Here is a 27297-nt window from a genome sequence, read left to right on the forward strand (position 1 = left end):
AGCTTCACTACCTTATATATGATGAGATAACACAGATTTCTGTTTTATTCTTGTTATATTTTAAGCATATATATGAAAAAGTGAATATCTGAGCTGATAAATTATAAATTAATTAATTTATAATTTATCATAAATTAATATAGCAAAATTTTGCAAAAAGTTTGCTATATTAATTTCCTGTAATATGGCATCTGTGTAATGTGGGCCCATCCATGGCCAGGCTATGTAGTTTCTTATAATGAGTGAATTCACTCTATTGATATTTGACTAATTCCATTTATAGAGTTACTATAAATGGGCACATAATTTTATAATAATAATTATATATATATATATATAGATAGATAGATATATTTATATATTTATTTATTTAATTTCCAGATTAAATTCATAATGAAATAAATAAATATTTATATATATTTTTTAATTTCTAGATTAAACTCATAATGAAGTATATGGTGTTGACTGCTTATAACTGGCGACTTGAAAGATCCTTTCTTATGGATGAGCTTGCAATGCCTCCTGCTCCTATTCTACCTGAAGAAATATCAGCAGTTGTTGAAACTGAATCTGAGCTTTTTCAGAAAACTAAGTACAATAATATAAATGAAAATGATTCTTTTTCTCATATAAGTTCTCTTGATTCTGTTAATCAAGAGGATAAAATGATTGCCCTGAAAGAATGCAATACACAGTTCAGTACTCTCACAGAAGAATCTAAATTACAAAGTCGACCGAATAATCTTAATCTCAGAAACATGGATCAAGACAAGTTAAAGGATGCTAATGAAGAAATCAGTAAGAAATTAGAAGCTGTATATATTGATGATTTCAGTGACCCTTTACGATCTTATCTACAGTCAGAAGATGATTCGATATTTCACCATGAAAGTAATTTACAGGTGTCATCACTTCCTTTAATTAACCAGTTTAAAAAAGCCTTAGATGATGTCATCCTGTGCTGTTCTCCAAATATTAATATTGTTGTACCTTATTTGGAATCTGAAATTGGCAAATCCTGTGATTTAAGACGTTTTTTCCCAGAAGAAATCTATTGGTCAGAACAGTTTATAAAAGAATTAGGAAAAGATAATAATAAGAAATCTGGTTATGCTGAATTAGAGGATACCTCTGGTCAGTCAAGTACAGCAGTTGGTCAAAGTGCTGTGGAACTTTTGCCTGATCATGTTTTTATCTCCCACAAAATTACAAATGCATGTGAGGATTCTATTTTTGTTCAATCTCTGTTAGCAGATTTTAGAGCAAGAGGTGGGACAATAAAACGGCTTTGTCCACATGAGAGGGCTGCAAAAGAAAAAGAGAAAAAATCAAAGTTAGATAAACTCTCAGATAATGTTTTAGGACATTCAGGAAAGTCTGCTGAAACAGAAACAGCTACTTTCTCTGAGAAGCAACAGGTGAGTTACATTTAAAATGCTTAATTATTTAGAGCACAAAAGTTCCTATATTTTTTACCAAACTGCTTTTCACCAAAAGATGCATGTAAATCAGACTGGCAACTTGTCCAGTAATGCCATCGTGAATAAGTTCTAGCTTTCTGGAAGCGAATAGTTAGTTCTTTACTTCCTTCCTAAAAAGTCATACTTTCAACCAATATTCCCTCTAATTTTTGCTGGCCCCATGTGCACACGAGAAACATTTTGGCCATGAGTTTCCAGTCTTAGACTCAATATGTATGGTGGCCTGCATTCATAATAGCAAGCTTCACTCACACCAGCTTTATATCCATTCCCATTTGTTCCAATTTATGCCACAGTGTTCCAGGTAAAATCCTGTTACATGCCTTTGCAAAGTCCAGCAGCATTACTGAGTAGCCATATCCTTTATCCAAATCAGTTGTCAGTTTATTATAAGAAGTATTCAGATTACTAAGACATGATCAACGCTTTGCAAAGCCATGTTGTCCTATATAAAGTGTCACATTCCTGTCCACCCAGTCCTGAATTCTGTCTTTTACCAACTTTTCCTGTACCTTACCCACCACTCTTCACTCATTGGTCCATAATTTGCAACTTCTGTCTTTGCATTTCCTTAATGCATTAGAAATAGTTTCTCCTCTTTCCACTCCCTTAGTATCTTCCCAGAAAACAACTTGGTCAGAGGAGGTGCCAATTCTCTTGCACCTTCTCATAATACATGGACTGATATGCCATCTGATCCCATGGGCAGGTTCAGTTCTGCAATATTGTAAGCACTTCAAATTCATCTACCTCTGTTCTTCCATTAGTCATTGTCACATCTGACACTGGAATTTCTCCACCTGGATGGCATACACACTTTCAAAATGATCACATAGTAACTCAAGTATTTTATTTGCTTCTGTGACCTTCCAACTACTAGTACTCATTAAAGTTATCCTTCCATAGTCATTCTTCCTTTTACTTGCCATAAGTAATCCCATGCAGTTCTTGAAAGAACTTTTTGGGATTACTTTTGGCCTTATCAGCTAGCTTCCTTACCATGCAGGTCACCCTTTTTTGACTCTGCCTTCTGCTACTTGTGAGCTTGTCAATTATCTTTCTTTTTGTTTATATTCCCTCCACAACTTTTTTCTTTTTCTGCAAGTTCTGATTAATGATGCTATTTATCCATCAAACTCCTACCTGATTTATCCTCCTGACTCTCTGGTTTACAATCTGAATTCTTTTTTTCAAACACACCTCGACCTTCCTCCATGCACTGCTAACATTTCTCCCCTTCCTCAAAATTCTTATGCATGGCACTGCTCTAATGCCTATAACAAAAGTTATAGGCATTAGTGAGAAAAACTGCAATGTGCTCTTCATCCTACAACCTCCCTTACACTTTATGTTGGTTATCCTACTAACATCAAGAACCTTGGAAACTACATTCTGCATCATCTGATCACACTTTCACTTACATCTGAGTTAACTGGTCCTACACTTGCCTGCATCCACCCTAAGCATTCTAGTTTCCCTTGACTCTGCACTTCTGAACTCTCATTGAATGCTACTTTCTCAAGACACTTAACTCTGAATCATTCGAATATAGTTCCTCGTGTTTACAGTTTAGCCTACTTCAAACAGTCTGGCAGGTTGGTTAACATCCGCCTTGAAGAACACAAGAATTACATCTGCAATCATTTAATTGCATGTCAGGACTGGCAGCCCATGCTCTGGATGTTTCATCACACATTTAAATGGAAGAGGACATCATTGTTATGTAGAAGCTCTTATAGAGCTGAGAGACTATTTTTAGAATCAGCACTGATTATGAAACACTCCCAACCTCAACAAGTAAGGCTTCAGAAATAATGCTGTGTTTTGCTATTGAAATTGACAAGGTTAACTGAACCACATTGAAGATTAGCTCACAGATCAGAATTGAGGGCAGTAGAGGTTGATGCTCTGAAAGTTGAGATAATTTGTATAGTGTAGTGTTTGTCAAATGAAAGGGAAGAGTGCAATGTGCTGTCATCTGCCAAATGTGTTGGTTTGGTTGTTATACAGAAGGAAGTGATTTAGTGATAGAACAGAATCTTGTTGAAACCTGGCATTAGAAGGATAATGAGCCATTCACCATAACATGTAGTGCATCCAGTCAAATAGCTGGCAACCCAATTGCAGAAGACTTGGGACAGACCCAGTGATGAGAGCTCACCTAACAGGCCTTTGTGCCAGATGTCAAAAGCTTTGGAGATATCAAGTGCAGCCACTTGAGATTCACCTGATTTCTCCAGAGCTGGTTGACACACATGTGCGCAGATCACCTGTTGATTGGCAGCTGTGAAATACATGCTGATAGTCATTTATTAGTTGTCTTCAAAGTAGTGCAGTATTTGGATATTGAGGATTCTCTCCATTACTTTAGAGAGGATTGAGGTGAGAGAGAGAGAGATTGGCAGATAGCTCAATGGTAGTAATTTGCCACCCTTTTGGGAATTGGTTAAACATAGATCTGTTGAGTAGATACCATTAGTGTAAGAGAGCATAAATAGATGACAGGAATTGTTTCTGGTTCACAAATCTTCAGTACAATTAGAGGAATGCCATCAGAACCACGAGACTTTTTAATGCCTAATTTCACAATATTCTTCTGATATCTTTCTGATGAAAGGATAGAGAAAGTATTGAACAACTACAATGGTTGGGAAAATTCACCATGATCAGTTAGACATGCATTGGAGGAAAGTATGAAGCCAGGAGATTGCCATTTTCTGTAGGTAATGATGCAGTACGAGGGTCTGAAAAGTTCTTGGCCTCGACCAAAGAGGGCCACAGTATCGGCACGATTTTTTTTTGATTTTTCAGACCCTCGTAAAAAAACTACTTGATAGAATGACTTGCAATTTCACATGGTACCTCTGTCTTAAGCATCCATGTGAAATTGCAAGTCATTCTATCAAGTAGTTTTTTCTTTTGCTTTAGACAGCTGTTTTATACAGCTGTCTAAAGCAAAAGTGTTGTCTGTATCCCTTGAAATAGATAATATTGAGTATCGTGCAGTTATAAAATTCTTTGTAAAAGAAGGTTTAACGCCAAAAGAAATTCATTCGAAGTTCATAAAAGTTTATGGGCACTCTTCTCCTTTGTTTTCGATAATTAAGAAATGGGCTGCCGAGTTTAAACGTGGCCATACCAAACTTGAAGATGATCCACATGAAGGACGTCAAAAAAAGTGTAACACCACCAGAAATCATTGATCAAGTGCATGATATGGTATTGGATGACCGGCAAGTCAAAGTGAGTAAAACTGCTGAAACTATAGGCATTTCAAAAGAACGTGTAGGATGTATTTTGCATGAAGAATTGCAAATAAAGAAGCTTTGCGCAAGATGGGTGCCGCGCTTGCTCACAGTAGATAAAAAACGCACTCGCATGAAAATCTCTAATTTTGATCAGATTTCAGATTTCACTAGAAAGGAGAACCAAATTCGTTTTTTCATTGTTAGACATTTTAACAAGAATAAAACTGATTTTGTGCATCAATTTATTACTATGGATGAGACTTGGATTCACCATTACACACCAGAATCCAAACAGCAGTCAAAATAGTGAACAGAAGCCGGTTGTTCAGCACCAAAGAAGACAAAGTCGGTTCCATCAGCAGGAAAGGTCATGGCATCGTTGTTTTGGATGCTGAAGGCATTTTGTTTATTAATTATCTTGAAAAGGGTAAAACAGTAACCGAGGAATATTATTTCTGACCTTTTAACCAGACTAGACAAAAAAATTCATGAGAAAAGACCGGTTTCCAGAAGAAAAAAATCTTTCATCAATGCACATCCCCACAAAGGTGTTTTGGCAATGAGAAAATTAAGGGATCTGCACTATGACTTGTTGGAACATCCACCCTATTCCCCAGATTTAGCTCCCTCTGACTTCTATCTCTTCCCAAAACTAAAACTCTTCCTTGCTAGTCAGCATTTTTCTTTGAATCAAGAGGTGATTGCAGCTGTAGAGGTGTATTCTGCAGATCTTACTGAGAACCACTACAGGGAAGGGGATAATAGCATTGGAGCATTGCTGGAATAAATGTATTAGTCTTAAGGAAGATTATGTTGAAAAATAAAAATAATTTTGAAATTATAAATTCGTTTTTTCATTGTTAGGTCAAGACCTTTTCAGACCACCCTCGTAAAGCTAGCTGGTGTGAAAGGAGTATTTTGGCAAAAATTATGTCCAATTGCTTTAGTGAGAGACCAAAATGGCTTGGCTGTTATTTGGAAAAGGTGCATTTTCCTGCTTTTCACTCTTTCAAAGTGAAAGCACTGATAGTTTTCTTGCAGCTGTTACAAGCCCAAAATAGTGAACAGCTGCAAGAAAACTATCAGTGCTTTCACTTTGAAAGAGTGAAAAGCAGGAAAATGCGCCTTTTCCAAATAACAGCCAAGCTGTTTTGGTCTCTCACTAAAGCAATTGGGAATAATTGCTAAACAAAGATGGAGTTCTTGAAGCCAGTTGTGGTATACTTGATTTTTCACTTGTATAGTGTTGACACACCTTTTGGAGAACCAAAGTTTAGAGTGGTTTGAGGAATGTATGTTTCTCTGTAAGGATTTTCAATATGGATTCTTTCAGTGCATATTGTCCAACCATGGGAATGAGGCAGCATATGTCACGAAAGTCATCACATTGTTATGCATTGTTATGGCAGACTACTCTTGATTGAGAATAGCTGTCTGAGTGTTATTCCATGGGAGAGAAGATAAGCACTAGATTATGGTTTGCTTAATTAGATTTCTAGGGAATCTACAACATTCACAGTATACTTAGAAGGATCAGAAATCTAGGGTGTTTAGTGAGTGGTTATGTTACCCAATATTCTGGTAGGCATGTGAACAAATCACACTGTACTATTGGAGGAAGAGAGCCACATGGTGTTATAAACATTAAAATCTCCTAGAAGGATGATTTTGCTTTTAGGAAAGTAGGACTGGAGAAAATCATCATTCAAGGAAAGGATGTTAAAGAGCTCAGAGGAGTTAGTGGCACTGGAAGAATGATAAGACAGCAAATGAATTTGAGTTGAATAGGAAGATTTTCAACCAAAGGTCAAAATCAGGTGATTCTAGGTTGGATGCTCTCTTGCATGGTATGTCAGAGTAGATATGTGCAAAGAGTCACTCTTGGGTCAAAAGGAGTCAAAGAATGTGTAATTGGGCAAGCTGAGATGAGGTTTACCTGGAAAAGTACTTATGTGTTTTGCAGAAGTATCATCATCATCAAATTCCTAACATGTATCCTCAAGGGGTATACAGTATATTATGATAGTACTACATGAAGAACTTACATCATTACTTATGATAGTACTACATGAAGAACTTACATCATTACTAACTTCCTATCTACAATTTTCCTCCAAATCAATCTGTTACCTGTCAAGACTCCAACATTATCAAATCTCATATTTCTGTCTTCTAAGGCACTTTTTACCATATTAATCCACCTATATCTTGGTCTTCTGGGTCTTTTTCCTGCCAACCTGCAGAGAACACTTTTTTCTGCTAATCTTTCCTCTCCCATTCTGTTTAAGTGATCATACCACCTGAGATTAGCTGTGCTAACAGTGTACCTAGATGCTAACAATGTCAAGTTCTTTCCTAATATCCTCGTTTTTAATATATATTGCCATTGATCCATCTGTTCATACCCTTAATCTTTCTCAGGCCTCTCATAACTCGGTCTCTAGTCTTTGGTTAAGTGTTTTATTTCTGACTCAGCTCTTAGATCCATAAGTTAAAACTGGTTTGAAACACTGTCTTGTATACAGCTAATTTAGTGTTTTGACTAATTTTGACTAATTATCAATCAATTTTGATAAATTTATTCAGTTGACTTCCTGTCATGCCAGTTTTGTTGATTGTTGCCTATTTCCATATTTAATTTACCATCTTCACTAAAAATCATGCCTAAGTAGCTGAAATGTTTTACTTCTCACTGAGCTCATATGCACAACTGAAGCCAAGTTTGAACTTGTTTGGTTTATTGCTGTTTTTAGTTTTGATGTGCTCATCACTGTGTTGCAGGTTACTTTCATGAGGTGCTGGAAGTTTGTTCCCTCCTTTCTTTTATTCATGGATCTGAAATGATGGCACCTGATGATTTGCTGAGATCAAAATTGCTTTCTACCCCTAACTTAATGATATCATCCTTTAGTGAGTCAGTTTCCATTTGAAAATTCAAATTGGCAGCATTGGACTTTTTTTGTTTTTGGCCTTGATTGCATCATGTACCATTGATGCAGAGGTCATGCAGTTTGTTGACATTATCTAGGGAGAGAATAGTTGTGATGCAGCATTGATCATCGAGCAGTTTAAGCTTGATTTCCAATGTTCTAATTTTGCAGGAGAAAATTTCATCCATAGTGTTGAGGTGCTGTTCAAGTTTGTCAGTGCTTTTTTCTCAAGTTCAGGAGTTGCTTTTCTGAAGGGAGGCTCAGTGAACAAAAGAAAGCTGAGTGAGGTCGATGAGCAGTTTTTGAGATGATTCCTTTATCTTAGCAAAGTGCATGTGCAACCAGTGGCAACAGAAATCACACATAAGGGAATTTTTTCATGTTGGTATTATCTAGTTTGCAACAACACTGCTTCCTACTAACATTGATTTTGTTGGTGATCGAGTGCACTGTGCTGGCTAAGGCCTCCATAGTGCAATTCGAAGACAGTATGTTGTGTCCCTTGATTGAAAAGGCATAAATTTGATTCTTGTTGTAATGAGAGGAATCTTTAGATGTTTTTTTTTTCAACTGAAGGTGAGTCATCTGATATCATATGGAGGTAGCAGGGTTTTTTCCACTGGAAGCTCAGGTTTTTCATCCTGCATACAGGCAAATCAGTCTTGAGAAAACATGCAATTTACAGACAAACAATACTAGTTGTGGTGGACAGTAGATGGCATTATGTGTAGATGATGATAGTAGCAGTTCTGTGTAGTTGGTGAATTAAGTGATGGAAAATGGAGGGTTCTAGAGTAGAGTAGAGTGCCTTCCGTCAATGAGTTCTTGGAGATGCCATGTAATAATAATAATAATAATAGACACCCAAAGCACTCTATTTCATGTGATGATAGGTATACTGAGTGCTTGCACATAGATTACATTAAATTGAGGAAACTGAATTGCTGCACTTCAAGTACTTATTTGTTGCATAGAAGTATTCAGCTCTTTTGTAGTTGAATTAAATTTAAAATGCCAATAAATTATATTCTTGTTTACTCCTTTATCCAAGTGGAAGCAAACAAAGCTTGCATGTGAAGTATCTTCACAACTAGCCTACTTGCACATACAGGGCTAACGACTTCACATTAATTGCCTTAGCATCCCGTAATGCAAAATACACATCCTTTCAGGTGTGTATAATGCTATTCATTATGGGAAGGACCACTACTCAGACTAGTTTCAACCTTTATTGAAGTCTCATCAGTGGGAGCCAGACCCAGAAAAGGAGATACCAAGGTTGAAGGAATGCAGAAGTCTTATATTTTTTGTAAGCTGTAACACATTATTATTAAAATTCTCTGGATTGGAGTTAGTTGTAGAAAGTTTTTTCACTTGGTTATAAATTAAATTTAAAATGCCAAGAAATTGTATTCTTGTGTAATTTTTACCCAAGTCTAAGTAAACAAAGTTTGCATATGAAGTATCTTCATAACTAATTACATTATTTCATTACTGAAATATATATATATATATCTTCTTCTTAGTCTAGCTCCCACTTATGAAACCTCAATAAAGGTTTGAAACTTGATTGGACAGTGGCCCTTTCCATAATGCATAGCATTAAACACACTTGAAGTTATGTGTTTGCTGCATTACAGGATACTAAGGACCACTACTCAGACTAGTTTCAACCTTTATTGAAGTCTCATCAGTGGGAGCCAGACCCAGAAAAGGAGATACCAAGGTTGAAGGAATGCAGAAATCTTATATTTTTTGTAAGCTGTAACACATTATTATTAAAATTCTCTGGATTGGAGTTAGTTGTAGAAAGTTTTTTCACTTGGTTATAAATTAAATTTAAAATGCCAAGAAATTGTATTCTTGTGTAATTTTTACCCAAGTCTAAGTAAACAAAGTTTGCATATGAAGTATCTTCATAACTAATTACATTATTTCATTACTGAAATATATATATATATATCTTCTTCTTAGTCTAGCTCCCACTTATGAAACCTCAATAAAGGTTTGAAACTTGATTGGACAGTGGCCCTTTCCATAATGCATAGCATTAAACACACTTGAAGTTATGTGTTTGCTGCATTACAGGATACTAAGGCAATTAATGGGAAATCACTAGCCTGGTGTAGCCTAGTTATAAAGATACTTCACGTGCAAACTTTGTTTGCTTTTTTTTTTGTGTGTGTGTGTGTGTGTGGTTTCCCATCTACGAAAGATTAAGGATCAAACAAGAAACAGTGGGAGCCAGACCAAGAAAAGGAGATACCAAGGTTGAAGGAATGCAGAAATCTTATATTTTTTGTAAGCTGTAACACATTTTTCTGTAAGCTGTAACTTTCAACATCTTTCTCTAAATCCAGAGTAATTTAATAAAAAAAGGTGGCAAACCTTTTGGTAGCTCCTATAGGTAAAGATGACCTTGCTACTGCTTCTGCCTGGTATCCACAACTCTGGGCCTGGCTCCCACTGAAGAGACCTCAATAAAGGTCGAAACTAGTCTAGGTAGTGGCCAATCCCTTAATGCATAACAGTATACATATCCACAAGGAGATGTGTTTTTTGCATTATGGGAGATACTGGGATAGGATTGTTGGTAGCTTGCTCCACCTTTGCTATGAGTTGCCTGGTGTTGTACTACTTACTAAGGTAAGATAGTACAACACTATATTCAGTCCTGAAGATATTTTCAGATGCAAACTTTGCTTGCTCTCACTGGGATAAAGGATTAAACTAAATTTATTAAAGAATATAATTTTTTAACCAAGTGAAAAAACTTCCTTTGCAATTTTTGTTTAATAGATAATTTTTAATAGATAAAATATGGGAGCAGAAATTTAGACCAGCTTATTCCAAGGCATTACATAGTGAATCCTATTTGAGTCTTTAATTTCTGTTTCTGCATTGCTGCAGATTAGGCAGTTGTCTGTTTTCATAGATATATTCTTTTGTTCCTTTTTGAAATTACTTTTGTATGCATTAATATTATTCTAGATTATTTTTTGGATCATATTTTATCTTAGGTTGGTTGGAATGGCACTAAATCTATTATTGTTAAAGATAAAATTATATATTTTCTCTGTCATCCTTTCATCAGGCTTCACCAATCATCTGTTCCTTTCTTTTTTTTTTTTTTCTTTTCCCTCTGTTCTCTGAAGTATTAGGTCTTCTGATGTTCTGAGCATTATTTCCTTTAAATCATTCCAATCCTTCATTATTATACTTTCTTCAATGTCTGTTTTCCATTTCATCATTTTTCACTATGAAGTGCTTTAAGTTGGTTATCTCTTTCTTCTGCATGTTTGTCAGAATCAATTTATCATTCCAACTTATTCTTGAGTTTTTGTTACTAATTTTTTTTTTTTTTTTGGTAACATCTTCAATTTTATTTCTGTTGCAACTAATGGATTGTGGCCTAAATTACAGTCTTCTCTTGGATAAGTTCTAACTAATTTTACTGAAATTTAACTAATTTTACTGAAGCAGATTTAGAAACATGAGTTTCTAAACCTGTTTTTAATGTATAAAATCAATTTAATTCCTTATCAGTACCCAGAATTCTTTCATGTGTGTAATCATCTTGGATAGTATTAGAAACAAGTTGTAGCAGATATTATTAAATATTTTTCTTTAAAAAATTCGATAAGTTTTTCACCTTGTTTATTTCTTTCTCCTAGCTCAAAAATTTCACTGTAATTTTGTTTCACACTGCCTAGTTTGGCATTCATGTCACCCATTAGTCATGAACTCATCTGATTTTTACATTTAATACTTCTTTTGCTATAGCCCCTATCTGGGATCATCATTCAGATGATCCCTAGTAGGGACATGCTATAGTATGTATCAGTTCTTGGTACGGCTTTCTGCTTAATCATAATAATTCTGTCAGAGATGAGCTAGAAGTGTTTGTGAAGATTTTAAAGTATAATTGCTTATTAATATTACTTTCTCAGTAATATTTACCTATTACCTGTCTTTATCTTTATCTCTGTCCATCTGATATCACCCATTTCAAGGATGTTGATTTTCATCTCTACCATTTCTTATTTAATATTTTGTAGGTTAGCTTTCTAAAAAGACTAAGGATATTCCATGTTGCTGTGATAATCTTCCCTCATTAATCAAGACAACCAAAGTTACAGCATTGAATATTAAACTCTCCCAGAGAGAGAGTTTACTTCAGTCTCATCATTCTTGTGACTTCTACTTCTGGAATGATCCTAGTCTCTTCTCTATATTTGAAACAGATAAGGTCAGATCAAACTGAGCCTAACCTGATTTCAATCTCACTTTTCCTTTAAATATGCTGCTATGAGTCCTTCCTTTCTACAAAGAATGTGCTTATATGACTAACATAATTTTATTTCATATAGCCCAGAGGAAATCTTTATTCCTTTGCTACATGGTGTATAGGTATTATATATGCCTACAGTACACAGCTCTGAGTTGAATTGTTATTATAACGAAGCTTTACTGCTCAAAAATGCTATTTAAATAGACTTTTATTATTATTATTATTATTATTATTATTATTATTATTATTATTATTATATTCGTTTTTGATTGTCTGCAACCATTTCCTTACTTGTAATATACAGTGTTATGTATTACGTTTAGGGTTTTTTTATACAGAAATATTTGTCTGTTATAGTAACATGGTATACTTACATTTTTTTTTCTGTTTTTTGCAGATGGATGCCTTAAGTTTTTATAACCATCAGCACCTCGAAGTCCTCTTCTGTAGTTATTCTTGTACTTCCAATAATGCTCCATACTTCTGTGTTAGTCCATGGTATGACTCATTCTTCATATGTTTTAAGCTTGAAGAATTTAATGTTGAGGCATAAATTCATCAAAGTGATTGAATGTCCATACATTTTAGACTGGTGGTATACATAGGATAGGGTCTAATGCAATCTGAATTTTCCCCAGTCTTCCATACAAGAAATTGAGGAAAACTTTTATAAAAGCTTTTCACTAAAGGTGGGGTTAACCAGTCTCATATAAAAGTGATCTAGTTTTTCTTCTTAGAAATGCATGCCTTTCTTCATGCAAAATAGACAAAATGGTTTGAGAACACAGTTTTAGTTGATTTGGCTCTAATTACAATCATTTATAAAAGATATCAGTATGCTGAATAACAATTTATCACTTTTTTTTTTGCTGGTCAATAATAGTAGAAAAAGTTAATAAAAAACAAAAAAATGTATCATTTCCTTAAAAGTATCCCATAGATTCCACCTTTGGAATATCATGCTACTGTTGATTGAAATATATGTATATACTATTACTGATTGAAATATATGTATAAAAGTATACTTTTTTCTCTGTATAAAGAACAAATTTTTATTTTCCAGCTCCATTATTAAATTATATCTTCAAAAAAAATTGTTATGTACACCTGTCAAAGATCAACATTAATGCACTTCACCTTTAAAATAATTTATTAGAAAATAAATACTAACAATTAGATATCATGCCTCTTGTAGCTCTTAAGACTTCTATTACACATTTGGAAGAATAGCATATTTTCTTTTGGTTGATAAAACCTGGGTTCTAGTCTCATTAAGGATGTGAGGAGTGTAGTCTCACGACCCAAGGAATTTAAACTGCAAATCACAAATTGACTAATGTCTTCATTGGTTAGTTTGTTAATTTTATGTACATAATAAACTTAGCTAATGAATTTGCCACCGACACCATATTAATTCCAAACAACAACCTTAAAATATATGGCATAATATTCAAATAGAACTAAGTTCTCATCTCCAGAAATGAGAGAGATATTAGATTCAGTACAGAAAAATAAATATTTAATAATTTTGGGTATTTCTGCACATGCATGGGCAGTACAGAAACTACTGATATTACATGCAAGTTTATTATGGGTGGGGGAAAAACAATATCAGGAGAGGGAGTAATTGTGCAGAAGATAACCAGTAATGAGCATTGTCAGCACATGTTTATAACTTATGGAAGAGCAAACCATCTGATCATACATGAGATTGGAGCATAAATCATTCATGTATTCATAAAGTACATAGCACATAAAACAGTTTGGAATTTAATTTCCAAGAAAACCCTTACTAATCCTTGTATCTTATTTTCAGAAATCACATTCAGTTATTTTCATCTAATTTTACTGCAAATTTAAAATAATTGCATTTTTTATGTGTATTTATAGTCATCTACTCATTAAAACTAATCAATAAATGACTAAATACAATATCATCACATTGTATTACATTGCACTATTAATAGTATGAGGTCACTTAATAGATGTACAATGATACTACTTGCAGTGAACAATAACAAGCAGCAATACCCCACAACAAGCAAATTCATAAACTATTAAATTTGCTGAGCACAAAGTTGCAATTGCCCCAGCTGCAGTCATTTTTGTAAGATCACAATTCTTTTTCAGTTTGTAGTAATTACATTACATTACATGAATTAAAATCTGGTATAAAGGATTCTTTTAAAAATTATGGACTTTACAACCGTGTTATAAATAACTTAATATCTCGATGTTTCGATCTTCATATTAAGATCATCATCTGGAACATATACAAATATACAGGACAAGCTAAGTTACATTACATACAGTAAGCTAGAGAAACAATGAATTGATCACAAGTTATTCTACTGCCATGACCTCTAGTGAAAAAAAAATAATTATTATTATTTATAAACTACATCAAGCTAAATTCCATTTATGATAACATGAATAAACATCCTTTCTTACAGATAGTTTTCTTTCAGTAACAATGATGTCCTATTTTTAGCATTACAATTGTTATTTTTGATTTAGGATCCTGGATTTTCTACAGTCCTGTTTATAGTTGCTCTCTTAGAGATTAATGTTCTGTGGGTCGAATATACGCCTTCCATATGTTTGCGATTTTTAGACCATCATTATTGTTCAGATTGGGGTGGTTGGTAATAATCTCACAGGCTTCCTTGAATTTGCATTCATACCATGTTTTGGTGTGATGTAGACAACTAGTGCTTTTCCAGTCAATTCTGTGTAAGGTGTTCAGTGCATGATCAGAAAGGCCAGCTTCACCATAATTATTATATTTAATGTGTCGTTTATGTTCTTTTTGTCTGATAGGAATTGTGCATCCTGTTTCTCCTATATATGGTATGCTACAGGTGCTATAAATATGGTATACTCCGGGGTGGGTCTTTGGATGAGTTGAGTAAGCTTTTTAATTTTGCAGGAGGTTTAAAGGTGGCTTTGAGGTTGTATTTTTTTAGTATTCTGTTTATTTTATCTGTTGTCCCTTTAATGTAAGGAATGGTTCTAGTTTTATTGTAGTCTGGTTTGTCTTTGTTTTTTTATTGAGGTCTTGTAGAGAATTTTGTTAATAGTGTTTTGGTTGTACCCATTTTTTTTTAAAAAGTATTGCTGATAACTTTAAATCATCTTTCAGTGCCTGTTCACTGGAGCAGATCTTCAGAGCCCTGTTTTTTACAGTATTAATGACACCTAGTTTTTGTGTTGGGTGGTGGTAGGAGTTTATATGTATATATTGGCCAGTATGTGTTGGTTTCCGGTAAACAGTGAAGGAAAGATTGCCAGAAGGAAGACGTGTGACAAGTGTATCTAGAAATGGAAGTGTGTTCTGTTTTTCAATCTCAGTTGTGAACTGTATGCGTTTGTGTTGTTTGTTTAGGTGACTAAGGAATGTGTCTAGTGTCGGCCATGGGACCAGATCGTGAAAACATCGTCAACATATCTAAGCCAGACTTTGGATTTTAAAGGAGAGGAACCTAAAGCAAGTTGCTCAAAATGTTCCATATAAAAGTTAGCAATGGGGGGGGGATAATGGCGATCCCATGGCTGCGCCATCTTTTTGTAGGTAGAAAGCGTTTTGCCATACAATTTATTTGGGCAAATATTTTTTCACTAGAGGTCATGCCAGTAGAATAACTTGCGATCAATTCATTGTTTCTCTAGCTTACTGTATGTAATGTAACTTAGCTTGTCCTGTATAATTGTATATGCTCCAGATGATGATCTTAATGTGAAGATCGAAACATCGTAATATTAAAAGAGTTATTTATAACACAGTTGTAAAGTCCATAATTTCTAAAATGAATGCTGATCACCGTGTAACACTAAAAGAATGGTATAAAGGGTAATATATTAATTGAAATTTTGGAGTTCAAAGTGTTTGTTACAAGGAGTTCACTATACATCACTCTAATTTATAATGTCATGTTTCTCCTGTGTATAAAGGCAAAGAGACACATGGAAAGAAGGTAAATTATAATTAAGTTTTTTGAAAATAACTACCTGAAAGAAATTGGATCATTAGAATAATGGGATACAAGTGCATTAATAAAAATAAATGAATAAATAAATCCTCTAAGGCTTTGTTATTCCCCAAGTAAAGCAGCCAGGGTGCTTTTAGCATTAACTAACTTTTGAAAAATTGGTTGGGTAACAGCTTCTTTCCACTCTTGGCTGTAACCAGAGTATGGCAGAAAACTGCTGCCAAATCATGATCCTAATCCCTAACATTCATATTATAGTCTGAAACAGTTCTGTAATCAGTTTTCTGAGATGTAGGATTAAAACCCTGCATCTCAGAAAAACTTAGTTTCTAAAAGTGGGCAATAAATTCTATTTGCCTGTGTCAAAGATAGAGTAACTTTGATCTGTCTGTAGAAAGGTTTAGAAAAAGTCCCTTTAGTCAGTAGAATCGAACTTATAACTGTATTTTTTAAAGAAATTACAACACAGACTAATATATTAACTAAACTACATTTAATTAATATTTTTAATATTCCCACAAAGTCAAATAGCCATTATCAGGGAAAAAATATAATAAGATATGTACATGCTAGTGCTACACTAAATAATGAAGCTGAGCATGTCAACAGAGTAGGTGTGGTCCAAAGCATAGTCAGCAAGTGTTGAGTAGTTGTAGTTGTGGAAACAGGTATAGTCTTTATGCTATATGTTGAGTGGTTAAATTTCTATGTTAAATTGATATATCCATTTCTATCACTACAGCCACTCAGGACTTGCTGACCATGCTTTGGACATCTGCCACAAAATACACTAGAAGAAGGCTACTCTTCTTCATCACAGCAATTATAAATACAAAAGACTTCCTCGAATCTTCTTCTGCCTTAAGAAACTACCCTAATTTCAACAAATTTGGTTGTATGAAACTGCCCCAAATTTGAGAAATTGTCCTCCATACTTCAGCCAAGCATCCAAGGATGCCCGATTTAGTCCACTAGGAGGTGCTATTTATTATTATTAGATACCTCCAGAGAGTCCAAAGGCTCATCGAGTGAGGGCACCTGCTCTACAGCAGTTCCCTCCACCAACTGACAGCAATTACACCAGCGTCATCTACCACTGACCACCATCACTAGTATTTTCAAAGACAATCACAATCATCCATGCCCACGGCAGGATTTGAACCCGCAGCCTTTTGGCTGGAGAGCGGATATGCTAACCACTCGGCTAGCCAGGCTGGCAAGCTGAGTGGCTAGCGCATCTTTACTTTAGGGCTGCTGCTCAGGTTGACATGCTTCAGCTTCATTACTTAGCATAGTGTCTCCATGCATATATCTTATTATATCGTGTTCTCTGATGATGGCAATTTGATTTTGCTGGAATATTAGAAAGTCTTAATTGAATTTATTTTAGTTAGTATATTAGTTAGTCTTGTAATTTTCTTAAAAAATACAGTTATGAATAGCCAGCATGCTCATATGAGCCTTACCTTCAGATAAATCTGCAACAGTCTTTCTTCTGGCATTCTAGCATTATGTATGAGAAATTATTATTATTAACACCATACCTCCATGGAGTCAAAAGATTCATTGTAGGAAGTATATACTGCTACACACAGTCCATCAATCCATGCTTTAAACTTATTCGATGTATCCGCATTCACCACAATGTCAGGCAATGCATTCCACTCACTAACCACTTGCCATGCAAAGAACTTGCTCCTTTATTTACCTGTTCACATCCTCTTTATATAGCTACAATGTCTCCCTTGTTCTACCCCCCCCCTTCTCCCATTCTCTAAAAATTTTCTTCCACATTAATCAAGTAATTAATGTGGACAAAACTTTTTCCACATTAATTATTAGATGTCTCAATTGTATTCCCTCTCTTCATCCCATTTACAACACTTTGCAAATTGCATTCCTTCAATCTATCTTCATATCTCACATCCCAAAGACCAGTTACTGCCTTAATCAGTCTTCTCCAGACCCTTTCCAATTTATTCCCATCGCCATGAAAGCCAGAAGACCAAATATATGCACAGTAATCCATAGGAGGCCTTGATCAGGCTTTGTATGGATTACTGTGCAATGGAGCCACAACCTGTTATATATGTAATGGAACCTCTTATACAGGGTGATCAAAATTAAAGTATCCTTGTTCAAGGCCAAGGCCTTGTGGAGTGCCACTCAGTGATCCAAATGCTACGAAACTTTGCAGGAATACATTGTGCATCATGCAGAAGTGATATCTGAGGAGGGAAAAAACAGTATTCCTAAATTTGCCACAAGGATGTTGTAAACATCAAATGCATAGAATTTGCATATCATGCAACTTGGCAGGTGGCAGAAGTGTTTAAAAAAATGGATGCCAGATTTTTCCCATCATTCTGTTTAATACAGTCACAGTGATGGTGCTAACGTTGTCCCAACATATTTTGTTCATGAAGCTGTACTACCCAAACAATTGCAATGCTGTTGCTGCACTCTGTGAATTTCATCACCTGAACAAATGTTGCCAAAGTCCACTATCTCCATGTGTTGTGCAACGAGTTATTAGTTGTTTTAAAAAAACGGGATCTTTGGGATATTGTTAGACCCAGTAGAGGGCACAAATCAATCAGTTCATAACAACTGAATGAAGTTGCTACTGCTGTTGTGAAGAATGCCATGAATAACAGTGTTGATTTTTGCAATGAACATGCTGTATCAAGACACATGGATGTGCCTCACACAACTATCTGGAAAATTCTACAGAAGATTCTGCATTTCAACCCATTCAAGATAACCCTATCATAGGAGTTACACCTGCAGGACCTTGAAAATTGACTGACATTCACTTTAACAAAAGAATTGTCAGTGCCCTTGACCATTATGTTTAATTTGAGCCTCAGGACTGGGTCAGTCCCAAGGGGGTGGAAAGAGGGGAAAATAGTTCCACTGCACAAAGGTGGTTCCAAGGCTGCTGTTGAAAATTACCGGCCAATCAGCATAACAGGAATCATTATCAAGGTCTTAGAGAAAATAGTCAAGAGGAAAATACAAGATTGGATAGAAGAAAATGGGATACTGTATCGGGGACAGCATGGTTTTGTGAAGGGTAGGTCATGCCTCAGTAACTTGCTCACGTATTATAACACAGTGACGGCTGAACTGGATAAGGGTAATGGGTTTACAGTGATTCTGCTGGACCTTGCTAAGGCCTTTGACAGGATACCACATGGAATTCTAATCAGTAAATTGCAGCATATGGGAATGGACATAGGGTTGGTGAGATGGATAGGAGGGTGGTTGACGGAGAGATATCAGAGAGTGGTTTACTCAGGAGTAGAGTCCACAAGACGGCCTGTGACTAGTGGTGTACCACAAGGATCTGTTCTTGGACCACTGCTGTTTAATTTGTTCATAAATGATATAGGAAAGGATCTGAGAGGAACAGTTCATTTGTTTGCGGATGATGCAAAGTTGGGTAGGGCAATAGTGAATGCAGATGACGTCAAAATTTTGCAGGATGATTTGGATAGATTGGAGGTCTGGGCTAGGGAGAATGGATGTCAATTTAATGTGGCAAAATGTAAGGTTATGCATTTTGGGGTGAAAAGATGGGAGGCAGTTTACTGCATTGGTGGAACCGTGCTCCAGGAAATTGATGAGGCACGAGATTTAGGAGTGTTGGTGGATAAGGAATTGAAATTTAGGGGACACATTGCAAAAGTGGCCAAATCAGCTCATCAAATCACTTGGTTGCTGAAGAATACGTTGACAAGCAGAGACAAGCAGGTTATTGTTCCTCTGTATCGAGCCTTGATAAGACCTCATCTCGACTACTGTGCTCAGATTTGGTCACCTAGGTTTCTTCTTGATGGGGAGGAGGTGGAGAGGATCCAGAGGCGAGTGACCAAGATGATAGCAGGTCTGTGGAATGAACCGTATGAGAACAGGTTGAGGATTTGTGGGTTGCAAAAATTGGTTGATAGGCAGAGGAGGGGAGATATGATTGAGACATTCAAATTACTGAAGGGTTTCTATAAAATTAATTCAGAAGATATTTTTGAGAACAGGGCTGGTTGTGGGAGGACTAGGGGACATCCATGGAAACTGGGCAAAAGTGTGGTTAGTAAAGGTGTTAGAGCTGGGTTCTTTACTTTTAGAGTAGTGAATGAGTGGAATGCGCTCCCTGAGTCTGTGGTGGATGCTGTGACAGTGAATGAGTTTAAGGCGAGGTATGATAGATACTGTATGAATGTCGAATAGTTGTGATGAAAATGATTTGGGGCCTCCCTCGATGAGTCTAATGACTCCCTGGAGTTGCCCGTAATAATAATAATAATAATAATAACATTCCTTACTCAAGTAGAGTTGGATTCCATGTAGCCATGGATAATTTTGTGGGGAGATGAGGCTCACTTTCCCTAAATGGAGCTGTTAATACCCACAATTGCCAAGTATGGGCTGCACATAACCCACATGCAATCCAAGAAATTCCTTTGCATTCACCCAAAGTTACTGTCTGGTGTGGGTTTACGGCTTCTTTATCATTGGAGCATTCTTCTTTGAGGACATTCACCAGTCAGGTTCTGTTACCTGCTCAGTTACTGCTGAGAGGTATCGTGGTATGATAAACAATTTTGTTGTACAGCAGTTATTCAGTCATTCAAGTTGGAGGGTCCCATCCTATGCAGAATGGGGTCCTCCACACATCAGTCGATCTGTACAGGAAGCTTTTTGAGAACATTTCATGGAAGCCAGAGTGATCAACCATGCATTTCCCACTGCATGGCTGCCTCATTCACCTGATCTGACCCCCCTGTGACTTCTGGCTCTGGGAATTTCTCAAAGACAGGGTTTAATGGGATCATCCTGCTAACTTGCCAGTGCTGAAAGACAGCATAACACAGCATGTGCGCAACATCGGTCCCAACCTGCTGCATTCTGCCATTGAACACACTGTATAAAGGATGTAGTTTGTGGCATACTAGGAACGACAGTACATTGCATAGTACAGCCTGTGAATGCTTAATGGAAGTGAATAAAAAAGTGTCATTTAGGCTTATGTTGCTTTTCTCCTTTTTACACACACAATTTTATTACAACTACATCTACTCTCAGTACTTCATACAGCACCCCTGGTGGTGAATTTTGAACTATGGAACTACTTTTTTTTTTTTCGGATATTGCTTCTGCATGACACACAGTGTATTCCTGCAAGGTTTTTTACACAGCATTTTGATCACTGGATGGTGCTCCACAAGGCCTTTCTGCACATTAAGGTCCTTGAAGTACACTTGAACTTCTGATTTCACACTGAAGATGAATCATCCTGATGAACTTGCTGAATAGCTCAACTGTCTATTCAACAGTTGCCTATCTCCCACTTCCATCCATTAACATCATCTTGCCATAACCATTCTTCTTTCTATTTGCTACATATTAAAAAAAAAAAAAAAAAAACTCTTGAAGGTTCTTCTTGGCCTGATACTAAATTCTGCTTATACTGCACTCTTACTGTCCTTACCAACTCAGTCACTTGTCTGGCTTGTTCTTTGTACCGTTTGTGCAACTGATTATTACCATTATTCTTCTTGCTTTATATTTCATGCTTAATCCCCTCATTCATCCATTTTGACTCCTGTCTTATTCAGCCTTTTGATCTTCTGAATACATTCACACATTCATGTTGTTATGTAATTCCTTGTTAGTTCCCAAGCAGCATTTTTTTATGTTCTGCTATGCTGAACTCCTCATTCTATGGTATAGCTCCAAGCTGTTTCCTTAGCTTGTCATAATCAACATCCTTGTAATTCCACATATATCCTTTCCTCACCAAAGTCTTCATATGGCTAGCCACAATCCATGTGATCACTTCATGATCACTCATGAACAATAGAGAAGTACAAACCCCACTCACAATCACATCCTCTAATGAAATGGTCAGACCTAAAACTCTCGATCCTCACATGCCCGCCTTTACATACTGCCTAAGATAGTTGTCTCTCAAGAAATTCATTTTTTTTTATTCCCAAATGCTGTCTCTTCATTCCAATCTATACTGCCATATTAAAATCACCCATAATAATCACCCTTCTCTTGTTTTGAAGGTTCGATATTCTGGCCTATAGCAACATCCAACTAAATATCTCTTCCTGTCAGCCTGCACCTCTCATCACACTGCTTCAATACCATTGCAACTATTGTCCTCTTTCATGTCTGTCTTATGCATTCATAATTCCCCTGCTACCATCAATAACAGTCTCCCTTCCTCTCTTCTCCTTTCTATCCTCATAAAAACCCTGTATTCTTTCATTTCTATTTCCTTCTGGATATCATTTCTTTGACCATGTTTCACTTATTTCAACAATTTTTGGATTAATAAACTCAATTAGCAAAACAATTTCATCTCCCTTGAGCAATTCACTATTATGTCTGAAACCAGTCCCACTCAGGCTACCTGTTGTTTGTGATTTCCCTATCACACCACTTATCCTTACCCAATCACCTTTATCACTGCTTACCACATGTCTCCTCAGTCTTGACTACCCCCACCTCACATCCTGATCCATTCCTGTGCTGATCATCCCTATGCACACATTCACTACTACTACTTCCTACATGCACTCCCTATGGTCCCTGTCAACTCAACCTCTCCCAGTTTGCTGTTCCTCTTGCATTCCTGTTCTCTCTTCATCTCTCACACCACTACTATTTCTGTTCCCAAGAGCACTTTAGTCTCTCTGTTCCACTCTCCTGATCTTTCACTTCTGATTGCATTACATGCTGCATTTCCTTCTAGCAAAGTTTCCTCACTCAAAAGCCATTTAAGTGCAATCCATCACTTTTATACAGTTCTATTCCTTCCTCAAATACAGGAAAAACCTCACTTAACATGAATTCGATATGCATAATAATCAGCTAGTGCAATTGAGTGAAATGATACTATTTTCTGCTTTAAGTGAGTGATTAATCAGTTAACACACATTTTTTACATTATGCGAAATTTCATTGGTTTTAATAACTAACTGATAACATTGTTTAAGAAATTAGTACAGTTGGAAAATAACTTGGATTTAATCAACTGGATAATGAAGATGTGAGAAACTCACTCAATTTCCATTCAGAACAGTTAAGCAAGAATGATCTCCTTCAACTAGAAGAACAGCATGCTTGTGAAGAAGAAGAAGAAGATAAGGAGTGCGAACAAGAAGAGAATGTTAAACTAAGAAGCTAACTGCAAAAGAACTTGAGCTAGTTTTCAATCATATTGAGAATGCTAAGGAAATTTTGTTTGATGCTGATCCTGATATGGAACAAAGCTTCGAAGTCTACCAAAATCTTGATAAAGCAATCGCCAGCTATCACAAATTGCATGACAAGATGAAAAATTTGAGCACTATTCAAACATCTTTACTTAATTTTTTTGTAAAAAATTAACTCAATCAAATGTTCAGACATTAAATAAAATTTTATGCAATTGATTTTTATTAACAACTTTGATGATTTTATCCTCTAATACAACTTATAATTTTTTTTTTCAAATTTACACTAACTGACAGATGAATTATAATTATTCCTCTTGTTTATTGTATTTGCTTAACGCGATTTCGCTTAGCGCATATTAATTGCACTCACTCCCTTCTCCTCAACCAGCTCTACCAGTATGTCATTCATGATTCTTGCTCTCCATCTCAACTCATCATTGTCATACATTGGCAACACATGACAGCCTTACCCACTATAACTATTATCTTTCATACTCCTCAATAACATACTTATATGCATCCTTGCATTCTCTTTATGTCCAACTAAATCATTTGTTTCCACAACCACCACTAACTCTTGCTTATTTTCTCCTCTTATCCAAAGCATGAATTATCTTGCTTGTTCTTCCTCCTGGAAAGCAGACTTTATGGACTCTCTCTTATTAACCAGTCTTCTAATAATGGAATCAGCATACACTGCTATTCTCAAGTCATTCATCACCTCTTTTTTCTTTCATTCTATCCTTTTGCACTCTGTCATTTGTTTCCACTAAACGTCTAATATCACTCCATATATTCATCATTTCAATTTCACTCTCTATTGCTCCCATAGTCTAACACTCTGTCATTCAACTACACCTTTCTTCCATTTTTCTCATCCCTACTTCCTTTTGCTTCCATATCTCTTACTGTAATTTCTTCATTCCTGTGTTCTTTTGCTCTCTCAGTCTCACTAGCTTTTGATCCATTATTCGCAATCTTTTGCACCTATATTTATTTAACATTCAATCCTCCAGTCTGTTTTGCATTTGCTGATAACATATAGTCTAACAAAATATCATAATTTCCACAAATCCATACCTTCTCTCATCTCCTGTTCAGTTTCTCCACAAACGCATCTTTCATGTTTTGTCATGCATATCTAATGACATCGAGCTATTTTCAAAAAGTCTGCATGGTTAATGGCATTTGATCTTTGCACTGCACAGTGTGCAGATCTTTTTTGTATTGTCATTATGTTTTGTTCAAGGAAAGATTGAAAAATTAAGTAAAAAAAAAAAAGTCAGTAACAAATCTACAATCTGAACAATCATGCAGGTACACTAAGCTATCAAAAATAAACAATATTATACTAAAATAAGCAATATTTCCAATTAATATGCAAAACAGCACTTATCTTTTCTGGAGCTCTTGCTTCAGAGTAGGTGTTACAATGACTCACATGCACAAAATGAATTAACTTTGATGATACATATACACATAAAACACCATGAGGCTAGAGTCTGAAAAACAATCATTGTCATGTCTAGGACATACAGTGAGGGGAATAAAAAGGAGAGAGAGAGTGTGTGTGTGAGATTAAGTTGATAAAATAAGAGAAATTGCAATTCAGGAGCAACAGGATGTCCCAGAAATGCACCTGGCAGAAGCAGAAACTTCTCAGATCAATGGATATGAAAGTCAGATTTCACATCCTCTGTATTGTTGCTAAATTACAGTCAAGTAGCTGAGGCTAATAAGGCCATTGTATTACATCTTCATACATGTACTACATATATTCTAGTTGGTTGGCGGCTGTTTTGCAGAATGAAAAACATCTGTTTCCAGAAAAAAAAAATTCTGCCACATACATATATAAGAGCAGTTGGCTCACCTTCAGTTCTATTTTTGGCAGAATTTGCATATAGAAAGCTTTGTTGCAAAACATAATTTATAGATATAGACTATATCATTAAATGAAATAAGAATTAACAGGCAATACCCAATTTACATAAATTAGACTTCACTGAATTATTGTGAAAGAACTAAAAATGGTGAATTATAAAAATTTTGCTTAACCTGCCTATATTATTTGCATGCCATCTAATGGCAGTCTTTCAGAAGTTAAATAGTTCACTTGGTACACTTTCCTCAGTCTTGCTTTCAAATACTGATGTGCTATATTTTTAGTGTTTTAATGCTCTATATTTTCAGTGTTTGCTTGGATTTAAAAAGCACAAAAATAAATAGGTGATGTGTTAGCCTTTTATCAAATGAAGAGAAGAAACAAACTATTGTTCAGTCATCTCTTACTAAGTTCATAAGAAACCAGCCAAATTAAACATTTTTCTATTTTTTTTATATTTATACTGTATTATGTTCCTTTGCATTCTTCATCTTCTTCTTCTGCAGCTTCTCCCACTTACGTGGGGTCACTGTTGATGATGAGTCTCCTCCACATCCTCCTGTCTTGGGCTTTCACCACATCCAAGTTCTTCATCCTCAAGTCCTCTTCTACCAGCTCCCTCCATCTCTTCTTTGGCCGCCCACATTTCCTCCTTCCTTGCACATCCATCTGCATGACCCTTCTTCCCACATATTCGTCCTCCCCTCCTCATCACATGACCAAACCATCTCAACCTTGCCTCCTGTATCTTCGCTCCTAAGTTCGTAACTTTCACTGTTTGCCTCACATAGTCATTTCTCAGACGTTCCTTTCTGGTCACACTGCATATCCACCTAAGCATTCTCATCTCTGCTACTTCCATCCTACTGATCCTTTGCATTACATATTGAAATCCAATGTATATGTAAATTATGTGAATGCACTACTGCATACACATACTGTAAACTTGTAAGATAGGATGTGATTAATGGACAAAGGGATTAAATCTGACTTATGTAAAATTCAAGGTACATAATTTTGCAGAATATAACTGTTACATAAGTCAGGTACTGCCTGTAATAGTATTTTTTCTTTAATATTGCATCTTCAACACTTCAGTATCATTTTACAAAAATGGATGTATATGTATTTTAGTGATCTCTTTTATTAATTGATTTCCTTAGGGTAATCAGAATGGACTTCTATAGCACTAATGACATTATCCTTGGAGACTTCTTGGAACGCTACTGTTTTAGGTAAGAAGTAAGAAAAGATAAGAAAATCTTTGTTTAAAGTTTATAACTGAGTTTTGTGTTTGGTTAGATAAGGATATTATTTTGTCACAACATATCTGTTAATGCAGTCAGAAAATTTTACTTTTCAATTAAAAAAAAAGTGTGTGTGTAAAGATAAAGGCAGTGCTTTTTGGGGGGGGGGGAATGGTATGCCATATTGGCATTGACACTTGTGACATATGGATGCAGTATAGTTAAAAATTTATAATATTCAGTTTTTATAATATTCATTTTTAATTTTTTACTCTTTTATCTAATATGCAAATAAACTTAATTATTTAATGAAATTTTATAGTCTAACCAAGTGAAAAATAAACTTTCAACATCATTCTCTAAATCCAGAGTAATTTAATTAAAAGGTGGCACTCTGTTTGGCAACTCCTATAGGTAGAGATGACCTTGCTAATGCTTCTGCCTGGTATCTCCACTTGGGCCTGGCTCCCACTGAAGAGACCTCAATAAAAGTCGAAACTAGTCTGGGTAGTGGCCCTTCCCTTAATGCATAACATTATACATATCTGCAAGGTCATGTGTTTTGCATTATGGGAGATACTGAGATAGGAGTGATGTTAGCTTGCTCCACCTTTGCAACGAGTTGCCCTGTGTTGTACCACCTTACCCCAGTCCTGAAGATACTTTCAGGCGCAAACTTTGTTTGCTCACACTTGGATAAAGGATTAAACTAAATTTATTATAATGAAATTTACATTTTTCAACTACATCTACACCTGTTGTTAAGATATTTGCTGTATAAAACCTTTTTTATATTTGCTACATAAAATTTTTATTAAAATTATCACATACATTTTATTTTTTATATATATTTGTACAATAAATTTATCCTTAATAAATTATGTGTTATATATTTAATATGCCATTCTTATTCTAAAAACATTATCACACTATGAAGTAAAAATATCAGTAGATTTTTTTTTTTTTTAGTTTTGTTTTCATATCCATTACATTT

General features: G+C 35.5%; 1 protein-coding gene across 1 annotated transcript in view; it reads left to right on the forward strand.

The window, feature by feature from the left end:
• Window positions 1–27297, forward strand: part of fab1 (1-phosphatidylinositol 3-phosphate 5-kinase fab1) — a 757444-nt gene that overhangs the window by 342951 nt on the left and 387196 nt on the right. The window contains exons 19-22 of the mRNA XM_090401892.1: window positions 435–551; window positions 696–1418; window positions 12348–12448; window positions 26220–26291. Of these exons, the coding sequence (XP_090258018.1) occupies window positions 435–551; window positions 696–1418; window positions 12348–12448; window positions 26220–26291 (1013 nt within the window). The remainder of the gene's footprint in view (window positions 1–434; window positions 552–695; window positions 1419–12347; window positions 12449–26219; window positions 26292–27297) is intronic.

This window comes from Typopeltis vanoorti, chromosome 12 (genome assembly GCF_054136105.1).
Source record: "Typopeltis vanoorti isolate ZY-2024b chromosome 12, IOZ_Tvanoo_1.0, whole genome shotgun sequence".
Taxonomy (NCBI): domain Eukaryota; kingdom Metazoa; phylum Arthropoda; class Arachnida; order Uropygi; family Thelyphonidae; genus Typopeltis; species Typopeltis vanoorti.